This window comes from Pelodiscus sinensis, chromosome 2 (genome assembly GCF_052426305.1).
Source record: "Pelodiscus sinensis isolate ZL-2025 chromosome 2, ASM5242630v1, whole genome shotgun sequence".
NCBI lineage: Eukaryota > Metazoa > Chordata > Testudines > Trionychidae > Pelodiscus > Pelodiscus sinensis.
Window position 1 is genome coordinate 115,245,567 of NC_143053.1, and position 12,492 is coordinate 115,258,058.

At 41.2% G+C, this 12,492-nt stretch overlaps 1 protein-coding gene across 10 annotated transcripts in view; it reads right to left on the reverse strand.

The window, feature by feature from the left end:
- RREB1 (ras responsive element binding protein 1) overlaps positions 1-12,492 on the reverse strand; it is a 176,670-nt gene that overhangs the window by 14,658 nt on the left and 149,520 nt on the right. For 9 of the 10 annotated variants that reach the window (XR_003087285.3, XM_006138792.5, XM_089776395.1 and 6 more), the window contains one exon: positions 4,532-4,696. The exons of the other annotated variant lie outside the window; for it this stretch is intronic. Coding sequence is in view for 8 of the 9 variants with exons in the window: in XM_006138792.5 (XP_006138854.1) it covers positions 4,532-4,696 (165 nt within the window). In the remaining variant the exon portion in view is untranslated. The remainder of the gene's footprint in view (positions 1-4,531; positions 4,697-12,492) is intronic. 10 annotated transcript variants of the gene reach the window in all.

A 12,492-nucleotide genomic window follows, 5' to 3' on the forward strand; every position in this document is an offset into this window, starting at 1 on the left:
GAAGTTTCTCATGAGAAGGATCCCTGAAGAGGAAAGGGGAGGGTGGGTGGAAGAGAGGTTAGAAGAAAGCTGGAGGGTACAGTCATGCTGCACTTGGCTAAGACTCAATAGTCCGATGTAATAGCTCTCCAGTCTGTGAAGAAGGACTGGAGATTGGCCAAAAACATTTGAGAAGGATCCGATATGAAAGATATGTCGCCCCCAGGTTCATCCTCAAAAGAGGTGTTTGCCAGAGGGCGTGGCATGGCTGGAAGAGATGAAATGATCTACAGGTCTGATGCTTCCCAGAGATATGGGTTTCTCGGAGAGAAGAAAGAATCTGTGTGGGGGGGTCACTAAGGGTACGTCTAAACTACATAGCTCCGTTGACGGAGCCATGTAGATTTGTTTGTTTGGCAAAGGGAAATGAAGACGCGATTTAAATAATTGCAGTTTCATTTGAATTTAAATGGCTGCCCCGCTCAGCCGATCAGCTTTTTGTCGGCAGATCGGGGCAGTCTGGACGCTCCCCTGCCGACATGAAAGCCCTTTATCGACCTCCCCGGTAAACCTCATTCTACGAGGCATAACGGGGAGGTCGATAAAGGGCTTTCGGGTCGGCATGGGAGCGTCCAGACTAGCGCACTGAGCCGACAAACAGCTGATCAGCTGTTTGTCGGCTCAGTGAGGCAGCCATTTAAATTTAAATGAAGCCGCGATTATTTAAATCGCGGCTTCATTTCCCTTTGCCGATCAGCCTAATCTACATAGCTCCATCGATGGAGCCATGTAGTTTAGACACACCCTAACTGACACAGGCCTGTTGCACCTAGCACATGCTTTAAAGCCAGGGGAGCAGGGATGCCCATCCCCAGGTGCGTGTGTGGGGGGGAGACTAGCTAACCATTAAGTACAACTACTTACAAGTAATTATCAACTGGAATGAAACTAGTTACAACTTAATAGACTACTAAAGCTACAGCCGAAGCTGGAGCATGCAGTTCAAAGCACCATCATCACTGGCAGCAAGAAGGAACTGAGGGAAGTGGGAGCTCAGTAGCACCCTATAAAGGATAGCATGTGCATGCCACTGCAGGTGGTGTTGGAGCAGGGCCCCTATGGATACTGCTGAGGGAAAATCTTCTAGCACCAGTGCATGTGGCAAACACAGACGCCTAAGTCAAATGGACATAAGGAAGCACTTGAAGAACTGAGGGTTATATAATGAAAAAAATGTTTTATACTCATATTAATATGAGTAGTTACTATCAGAAAATGGCTTTATAGTTTCCAAGGAAGTTACAGAAACCCCATTCCCTAACCCTAACTGCAACCCCATCCCATAAGGACATTTATAAACTGGAGTAAACAAAACCAAGGAACACTGCCTCTCGTAGGTGTAAGATGACACATTTTTCGTTATCATCTGAACAGCTTCCACTAGGTGGAACCATTTAGCAAGTTGTGGGTTTTTTAAAACACATATGGTACACTTTTTCTTAGCTCCATCCCTGAAGTGAACACTTTGAATCCCAAGGGTTTATGATACCTAAACTCTAGAGTTATTTTTTCCTTCATCATATTCACTCAAAATATAGATTACTATTATCTCCCCTATTAAATCTAGTCACCTTTAATGAGAATAGTACACCGTAAATACAGCTAGTTTGAGGATTTCAGTCAGATTCCTAAAACCCTTCCAACTAAAGAGAACATTAAAAGCATAAAAGGACAAGTGCAATTTATTTAAAATAAATAAATCCCATTAACTTGTAATAAATGAGTGTGTGCATACTTAAATATAGTAACTGGTAAAAAACCAAGATGCTACAGGTTCTGCTCCTACAAAACCTTCAAGTGTATAGTCATTATTCATGTGAACAGTGCTACTGACTAACATGAGGGAAAATGTTAAAGCCTAAATCCATGTTTTTATGTCCCAGAAGTAGAAATCACTATTTGAATACATCAGAAAGTCTAGAGAATTTCCCAGCTGTTTTAAGGCGACTTCCATTATTTAAGCAGGAAAGTGTTTTTATGCTCTATTGATTTAATGCAAATGGGTCTTCTATATAAGATTCTCTACTAAATAACAACACTTGCCTTAAGACAACTTAATGGCTCTAATGCTAAGCAGCTCTTCCTCCTTTCTCACAAACTATGATCCTGAACCTGCAAAATTGCTATGCATGGTAGTTTTGTAGACCAGAGAGACTGTAATGTCAAGCCCTCTGTCCTGCTAGAAACTAACAATGATCTTTTTAACATGTACTGGAGGCTGCAACACTCATCACAACATCAACATTCTCTAATGCAGACAGGGCTTGAGAGATGTAAGGACAAATCAAGAAATGGAGATTTCTAAGCAATGGTAGATTCTGCTAAACACAATAACTATACTTACCGTAGTAAATACTTGTTCAAAAACCAACTTTTTTTGGAAAAAAAATTCCACTTTGAAGAGCGGAGGTTGGCTTATGAATGGATTCTAAAAGGCAGAGCGACAGTGGGAGATCCAGTGTGAGCCAGGACATATCAGTCCTGGCTCATGCCGGGTCCCTGACGCTGCGGCTCTGCTTTTTAAATGTAGATTCTTACTACATTTAAAAGGCAGAGTGGCAGCAGCGGACCCAGCATGAGCCAGGATACAGCAGTCCCAGCTGCCACCGGGTCTCAGATGCTGCGGCTCTTCCTATATTTAAAAGGCAGAGCCACGGCATCTGGGACCCAGTGTGAACTGAGACTGCTGTGTCCTGGCTCACGTCAGGTCCCTCGCTGCGGCTCTACCTTTTAAATGCAGTAAGAACCTTAGGTGTCTGGGACCGAGCCCCCCCCAAACTTACAGAGAAAAAAATGGCAAAAAAATCACTGGCCTGCTTATAAGGTCCCAGACTGCTGTACTCTGGGGTTGGCTTATAAACAGGTCAGTGACTTTTTACCATTTTTTCTCTGAAAATGCAGGGGGCCGGCTTAAAATAAACAGGCTTATGTTTGAGTATATACAGTAGAGTTTGTAAATGTTTGCCTGGCAGTGGTTCTCAACTTTCTCATACACTGTGGACCTTTTCTGAAATATATCTGTTTCTCTTTCTGTACCACAGAATAAAGAGGCCCTCTCTTAGCTAACCCCCAGTGCCAATTCCATACCTTCACTGCATCATTTAGAGCGGGGCTATTCAACATACAGCCCGCGATGTGGTTTGGGTTTACGTGGGGCTCAGCATGCGGGCGGGATCCTTTGCACATAGCCTCCACTGGGAACATTCTCCACAATGGCGAGTCAATGTAATGGTCTTCTGTTGATATGCATTTTAGTAGTTAAATTCCTGGACTGTCATTGCTCATTAAAAGTGCTGTCATATGGGTGGAAATCAGATAAATATTGCATTTTATTAATATCAGCAGAACTGTTTTAAATGGGGCCTGCGTGTTGTGTAGTCTTCCTTTAATCTTTGTATTCATGCCTGTCAGTGTGAAAGAAGCTATTTGCATATATATTTTCATGTATATGCAACCACACTTAAGTTGTGGCATGTGCTGAGAGTATCATTGTGGCCACTACGGCTTCCAAAGTAGAGTAGCCCTGATTTAGAGCATAGCATTTAGTCACAACAACAAAACAAAGTCACTTTCCTATGTTAGATATGGATATTTTATTATGCCTTCACACACACACACTCTCTCTCTCTATCTCTCTCTCTCTCTCTGTGTAGGTCTTCACATTTATTTCTACCAATTTTTTTCCCTCAGGCCTGAAATCTGACTTTGTCTCTTCTGTATTGTTATACTTTTCTTTGTTTATTCTTTATGGTTTCTCTCTCACCTAGGAAGTAGGAACATACTAGGGCTGCCAGATGGTCTACCAAAAAATACCGGTCACCCTCTTCTGGGTACATCTACACTGTAGGCTTCTGGAAGAGATCTTCCAAAAAAACTTCTGAAAGAGAGCGTCCACACTGCCAAAGCACATCGAAAAAGCAATCTGCTTTTTCGAAAGATAGCATCCATTCAGTATGGACGCTATCTCACATTTAAGCTGTGATTACTATGGACGGAGTGGCCACCAGGGCACCTGTGCTTTTTCCTCTTTCCTCTTCTTCTGAAAAAACTCCTTCTTCCATGTCCACATATACCTTTTTCTGAAAGAGGTCTTTCGGAAAAGGCATTCTTCCTTGTAGAATGAGGATTACCAATGTCAGAAACCCCTGGCGTTCTTTCAATTTTCTTTTGAAAGAACGCAATAGCAGTGTGGATGTAAGTGAAGTTTTTTCGGAAAAATGGCCATTTTTCCGAAAACCTCCCTGTAGTCTAGATGTACCCTCTATTGGAAGATAGAGGTCTCTCCTGTGTAGTCAATACAGAAAAAACTACTGAATAATTACAATTACCCTTGTTCCTATCAGCTTGCCCTTTCTGAACAAACACCACTCCACCCTGAGAAAGCTAACTAAAGCCTTGTGTCATGCAGCAATGAATTTGCTTTGCTTGTCTTCAGTCTCCAAACAAATTAATACAACTTGTCTTGTTATTCTGAACAACCTGGAAGAACTACCTGTGCTATCATGAGATCCAGCATCACTTTCTTTAGACTGGGGGATAAGCCCATTTCTTCTCAGAGAGCAGTTGGCAACTCCATGTTTGCGCAAGAGGTGGCGTTCACAGTTAGATTTGGTAGAAAAGAAGACATCACATTTTTGACAGGGGAAGGGCTTCTGACCTGAAGTGGGAGAAAAAAATATTTATCTATCTTTCTAATGTGTAATAAGAGCCTCTCTCATTTCTTGCTGGTTTGAGACCACGTGTGGTTAATGTAGAGGAAAAATAATCGTCACAACTAAAATTCCATCCTTTTATGCTTGTGTGGATGAAGTTCCCTCTCACCTCCATAGTGTCCCTGGAAAACTACTACAATACACTAAGCTGTAAGCTCCTCAGTGGAGCTCCTCACTGAAGGATCTTTTCTTTGTACGCGTTGTGTCACTGAGCGGATGCAACTTCCCTCTGAAATCACCGGGAAGGCTTTTCCAATGACTTCAACAGAAGCTACATCAGGCCCTGAGTGAACAGCAATGATCATCTCCCTGCAGGAATATGGTCTGCATGTTTGGGATAAGAATTACAAGAGGAGTAGAATATGTAAAAGCTAGAAAAGCAAAACAGAACTGGGTACAGAAAGCTTTAAAAAAGCTAAAGCAAAAACAAATGCCATGCAGTGGAATCAGAACGAACAGAAACAGGCCTAAAAGATACCCCTCTGAAGAAGGAAGAGGTGGCGAAGAAGGCTATGTATAAAAGGAAATCAGATGCTGCAAGAAACCAAATGGTAGCCTCACCACCTTCACACAATGCAGAGAATATGGTCACTTTCCTTACTTTAATCTTCCATGAGTTAGGTTCTGAGCTAATTAGCATCTGAATCTGTATTAGGGACTAATGTGTCACTTAATCCTGTATCTCACCACTGAACTGTGGTAGTAAGATGGCGCTCTTTGTTGTACTGTGTTTCTTTTCTTTCTTGATTTTCTCAGTGTGGATTCAGCGTTCTGCAAGTGGCATGTTATCACTGTCTACAGGCTGATAAAGTGTTCACTTATTAGCTGGCCAGCTAATTATGTTGGCTGTAAAATTAAGACTTGAAATATTTATACCATCTTTGTCTCCACTTGTACTTGGCTCCTTTCCATAATCCAAATATAAAACAGAACTTCAAAGTGGAGGCCCTTATGCAGTTTGCTGCACGTTCGCTCTGTGCAGTTCCATGTTTCTCTGCATATATGCAGTAGTATGGTTGGTTTGAAATGATTTATAACTCAGAATCAGCTTCTCAGATTAGAATCTTCTGACTATTTCTAACATGGAAAGATTTCACACAACCATCTTTGTATAAAACAGTCTCATATATTTATAGCAGTTACAACCTGAATCATTTGTTCTTCTGACCTTAGCACAAACACACACATTAGGCTGAGGTCTTGAGTCCGAACTACAAATCCTGCTTGTTGCGCAAAATGTACTTCCCACACATCCCTAATAGGGATGTAAGCGACTAGTTGTCTAATGATTTGACTAGCCGCTTTCCCTCCTCTTGCTGCCTGTATCAGAGAAGAGCAGTAAGAGAGGGGTGTGTGTGTGTGTGTGTGTGTGTGTGTGTGTGTGTGTGTGTGTGTGTGTGTGTGAGTGAGTGAGAGAGAGAGAGAGAGAGAGAGAGAGAGAGAGAGAGAGAGAGAGAGAGTGTGTGTGTGTGTGTGTGTGTGTGTGTGTGTGTGTGTGTGTGAGAGCTGGTGCTGGCTGACTTACAAGCCAGTCCCCCCCAGCACCTTCTCTGCAAGGGGAACAGGGGAGGCAGAGGGACTGGGCATGAGCCGGGAATCAGCTGATTCCTGACTCATGACCAGTCCCCTGCACTGCACTTCAGCCTTTTAAATATATTAAGAGCTGCCAGATGGCTCTTAACACATTTAAAAGGCAGAGCCCCAGCGGGGTTAGCTCCCAGAGACAGAAGCTAACCCCACTGCAGCTCAGCAGTTCTCTCCCCCTTATCAACTAGTCAATGGAAATTCTATCCGCTAGCTGATTAGCTGGTTAAATGCCATTGAACAGCCCTAATCCCTAAATATTTTGCGAACATCAATTTAAACTTCAATAGATTAAAGAAACACTGTTAGGCCTCAGAATGGCCAGAGACTTTGGAGTCTTTAAAATAAGAACGTCAAAACTGGACCATTCACTCTCCCTCTTTTTTTAATTAAAAAAAAGTTTTACATAAGAAAATGCAGAAAACCCTGGGCAATACTTTTAATAGTAATGAGGATTTTTTCCCCCCTCATTGAACTGAAACACTTTCTCAAAAGTACTAGTTCAAATAGACTCAGGATGTGGCACTAATTCTCAGAAGTTTGTCCAAACTTCCACAATTTTTAAATCAGGTAGCAAATTACATGAAGAGACAATGTTTTGGCCTGCAGGCTTTTTCCCTGGCTTTAAATAACAATTGTTCTTGTGAGAGGATACCTCCTGGAAATAGATGCTTCAGCTTTTTAAAAACTGATTAGGAATGAGTTTGTAGTTTTAATTATTTAGTTTTTCCATAAAGACAATCCTTGCTTGGCCTGAAGCTTGCACATTTGATGTAAGAAGACTTATTGTGGAACTCAGTAAGCAATGCAAAAGAACTACTGTCAGGGTCAGGCAACTTTCAGAGAATCAACCTTCAACTGCATCTATTTAATACACAAAGTTATGAAACAATTATAGCATAATGTAAGAGTTTTTTTAACTTTCTTAGAATCAGCTTATGGTATTTTCAAAATTCATATATATTTTTCTACTGTTCCCATAAGGGGAAAAAATTACTGAGACAAAGTGTTAAAGAGAATACATCAATTCAAAATTAGTTTGCTTCAGATTTGGTTATTAAAATAAATACTTTTTAAAACCTCATTATTAGTTACTTTTCTTATTGGTGCCATTTTATATTTCTCAGTATGGTCAACAAAACAGACTTGTCAGTCTCATTTTATTTATACAGGCTGTCCTCGCTATAAGACCAAGATATGTTCTAAAAAACTTGGACTTACAGCAAAACCACTTTAAGAGGGGAATTTTTTTCCAAATGCTGACTTCCATTTGCACAAATTGTTCTTGGTTTTTTCTGCACGATTTAAGAGTGGAGAATAGGAGGACTTATAACGCATCAGTTCCTACAAGCGTCAATGACTTTAGTGAGGAACGGATGTATACCGGGGCGACTTATAGCAGGGAGGGCCTGTAATTGATTTCATTTCAGGGTCTACTGGTTACTTTGCAAGGTTTTTAAGTCAGTGTTTATTTGTTTAAGAAAGTGCTTCCACCAGTAAGTCTGAGCTACATCTCAATGTTAAAATGTTAATGTCAAAAGCTCATTTTTAAAACTTAAACCATGGGCCAAATTTGATCTGACAGCATCCATTAAAAGAATTATTCAGAAAGGTTTTTAATGAGCATGCCACTGATTTAAAATACATACGATTAACCTTCTGTAGACTCAGGGATCTAAATACACCAACCTTTTTTTCCTACACCATGCACATGCAAGGAACAAAGTGAAATTAACCATCTCCAAGGCACCTTCTTGTTTATTTCACTTTACTTTTGGAACACAGAGGAGGAAGAAGGGAAGAGAAGCAGCAGGGATGTGAGGATGGGAAAAGTAAAGTGAAAGGAAAGGAAAAGGAGCAAATGCAGTCAAACAAAGAAAAATGAAGACAAATATATTAAAAGGACAAAGGTTCAGGTACTCTCAGACATAGTGGTACTGATACCACTTCTATGCTCTTCCAAATAAGAGTATACCTGACCCATTGATACCCAACTGCGAGGTGTGCATCACAAACCAAACCAATGGTATTTCATTTACAAAACAAATTCTTCCATAGAATATTTCCTGCGGTCGCAGAGATGTACGGAGGTGAAGATGGGGAAGTGGCGGAAAACTATATATGAGTAGACCGTGCAAGGGATGAAGCAAGAAATGTGGAGAAGACAGATGGGGAACTTAATGATGGTGCAAGACACCAGAAATGAGGAGGGTGCAATGGTGCTCTCGCAGCATGAAAGAGGAAGAGGTCAGCATGCCAGGGAGTAGTAACAAGCATAAAATAGATACATTTTAAACTTTCTGAATATTTGTATAAACACACTTGTTTAATGTTTGTATGTGAACCCTAATTTAATGGTTGAAATGGTGGAGCTTTTCCTCAGTAGAGTGCTGATTTGCTACGCTAACTGGATAATTTAAATACTTGAGCTTGGGACCAATTGCAGATAAATAACAGATGGGGAAAGATTATTCACCACTTCCCCTACAAAAATCAATCTCTTTTATTTATTTCATAACTGCTTACTACAGAAATATAGGAGAATGTGGGGATACAGACAAGTGGCAAAAGCCAGGACTGTAGGCCTGGCTAGTGAGAATACAGTATCAAGATTTCCCCCTAACTCCTTCAGATCTGTTGAGGCTAGGGATATTAAAAGTTGTTTAAAATAGTAACTGAGGCTATGTCTACACTACGGGGTTTTTCCGGGATACCGTATCCCGGAAAAACTCCACTGCGTCCAGAGAACACGTCTGTTCTTCCACTTTTTTTTTTTGCAAAAGAGCAGATGCACACTTTTGGAAGCCCTGTCTTCCTCCTCCAACAAGCTCTTTCGAAAGAGGAGGCTTTTCTGAAATTTGGCCCAGTGCAGACAGGCCAAATTTTGGAAAAGCCTCTTCCCTAAAAACTATCGGAAAAAGGTACGCAAATTGTGCTTTGCAATTTGCATACCTTTTTCTGATAGATCATTGTAGTGTAGACATAGCCTGTGTAACTGCTGAAAATCATAACAGTTGCAAATGCTGCAGGCTCTGCAATCTATAGCTTAAATAATCTTTATAATGCAAAGTCCACAGTGAAGCCTCCCTAGGAGTGAGGAAGAATTTAACCCATAACATTAATAAGTAAGCATTGTCTTAGCGGTTAATTAAACTCTCACATCCTTAGTTGAGGCCAAAAGCTTCCAGTATTTCCACATTAGGGAATGTATAGCAAACTGAATAAAATAGTCATAGTTTTGATTACAAGATTATAAGATTACATAGTTTTGATTACAAGAAGGCTAAATTGTTTGAATGTTTTCTGACTTGCTTTGAAGTCCAACTAGCGCTACACAATACAATCTGCAAGAGAGGTGTGGGGAAACGGTTTGTTCCCATATCTTCTCCTAGCCTGAAGCTGTCCTCCCTCAAAAATTCCTACTGCATAGCTTTTACTGTCACACTTATCTCTCATCAATATTGTATCTACTATACCTGGTTCCCCACAATTTTTTCTATATTGTCACACATGTGACAAAAGGCCCCATTAATGTTTCAAAATATTTACATATTGTTTTGGTTATTCACAGTTGCCTTTCTGACCAGTGCTTTGTGGGCCTTCCTATCTCACTACTCCAGGGTCAGCCTGTTTAGTCTCTGAGGCATTGTCTACACTAAGTTTTTTGTTGCACTGGTATTCTAGTGTTACCCACGCTAAACTGCATGAATGCAAGTCATAGTTTATATCAGCAAACCACATCAACACTAGGAACATATGCCAGTACAGTTATACCGGTATCACTACACTGATGGCTAAAAATCTCAGTGTAGACAAAGCCAGAATGTATCAGGCTGAATCTGAACTAATTGTAACAATCACTGTGAGTGGTGCCATGAGCAGAGCGGCTGGTCAGAAAGAAGGAGGAGACTCAGCTAGACAGACCACTGGTCTGACCCAGTCCGGCTGTTTTTATTTTTTGTATCTGCCTCACTTAATGCTATCAGGGTATGTCTACACTTGTACCCTATTTCGAAATAGGGATGCAAATGTAGGCATTCGAAATAGTACATGAAGCCGGGATTTAAATATCCCATGCTTCATCGGCATAATTGTGTCCGGGTGCTCCTTCGAAATCGTGCTATTTCAAAATAAAACGCCCTGTGTAACTGTGTTATTTTGAGAGAAAACCCTTCTCTCGAAATAACTGGTAAACCTCATTGTATGAGGAATAACAGTTATTTCGAGAGAAGGGTTTTCTCTCGAAATAACGTGGTTACACCGGCATTTTATTTAAAAACAGCACGATTTCGAAATAGTGCTCGGATGCGATTATGCTAATGAAGCGTGGGATATTTAAATCCCAGCTTCATTTACTATTTCGAATGCCTACATTTGCATCCCTATTTCGAAATAGGGTGCAAGTGTAGACATACCCTCAGGCTGTGTCCAGACTCCATGCCTCCGTCGACGGAGGCATGTAGATTAGCCAGATCGGAAGAGGGAAATGAAGCCGCGATTAAAATAATCGCGGCTTCATTTAAATTTAAATGGCTGCCCCGATCTGCCGATCAGCTGTTTGTCGGCAGATCGGGAGAGTCTGGACGCGATGCCCCGACAAAGAAGCCTTTCTTCATCGACACAGGTAAGCCTCGTGAAACCAGGTTTACCTGTGTCGATGAAGAAAGGCTTCTTTGTCGGCGCATCGCGTCCAGACTCTCCCGATCTGCCGACAAACAGCTGATCGGCAGATCGGGGCAGCCATTTAAATTTAAATGAAGCCGCGATTATTTTAATCGCGGCTTCATTTCCCTCTTCCGATCTGGCTAATCTACATGCCTCCGTCGACGGAGGCATGGAGTCTGGACACAGCCTTAGTGGCCAGCCATCAACGTAGCTGTAATGGTGCAAGTCCCTAGGGTAGAGAAGCAAAGCTGCTATATGAACTACTGGAGCTTAGAGATAAGGTAAATTCCACTAGTGCATGTCATGACTTATTGTGGTTTCCTCTGTCTACACTAGGTGTTTCACTGGGGCATGAACTTTGACGGCTAGTCACTGATGGCTGAAAGCCAGTGCAAACCCCAAGTGTAGACACATCCTAAATCTAATGTTCTGCCTCACACACTGGATGCTGCTTTTTATCCTCTTTGAAGGGGGGTGATTTAGAAGATAATTAAGAGAGACCTCAAACACCCTTTACCTCTGAAAACAAGCTGTGTATTTAACAAGACAGAACAATCTGTTCTGTGCAAGGCAGAAGATAATAGTTTTACTGTTCTGCAAATTACATGCTCATGTCACCCAAAGTGTACTGTAACAGGGATTGCTCTATGGGTCAGAGTGCATTTAAATCTCTTACAAGCAGTAAACTCCTTTGTGAATTGACACTACCTGGTTAATGTACAGAATTTCCATGGGAGAGAGGCTTGCTTACAAATGCCTGTTATTCTTCTTCTGGATGTCAGGATTTGACATTCATTAACACAAAAGCAAATGCTAAGACTTAAACTGCTATTTCTCCTCTTTAAATACAAGAAAAGACAGACTAGGGGTCCAAGACTGCGGCTTTGCTTCTCTTTGTACCGGGATGAGAGTCTACTCCTTGCTTGCTGCAATGCTAGTAGAAAAGGGGAAGTAAAAAGCAATGCAGTATTCACCGCAACATTCACCTCCTCAAAATGCCCTTGCAATATAAAAAGTCAAATTTGGTTTACACAGCAACACAATATTAAGAAAAAGTTCAGAGGAATATATAGTTAAATCTCCTTGCTTCAGGGCATACACCTACCTTCTAAGGCTATGTCTGCACTACCATAATAACTCCCAAAATAACTACTTTGAAATAAGTTTATTCCTCTTTACTAGAAGGAGTTATTATTTTGAAATAACAAGCCTGTTATTTTTAAACAACAGGTTTGGTGGTGTGGATACTCACCGTATTATTTTAAATAAGGAGAGTTATTTAGAAATAACTCCCCAACGTAGACACACCACTAATGTCTGGGGGTAGGAAGAAACATCCCCTATGATGCAAGTTATTATGTAGCTGTTCATTTTGATACTTCTTGCACCTTCCTTCCAAGCTGCGTGTTCCCTGTAAGCTGCAAGGCAGCCCAGCTTCACAGGTGATTAATCAGCCCCGCCCAGTCAGAGGCTCAGGGCTCCTAGCACAAAG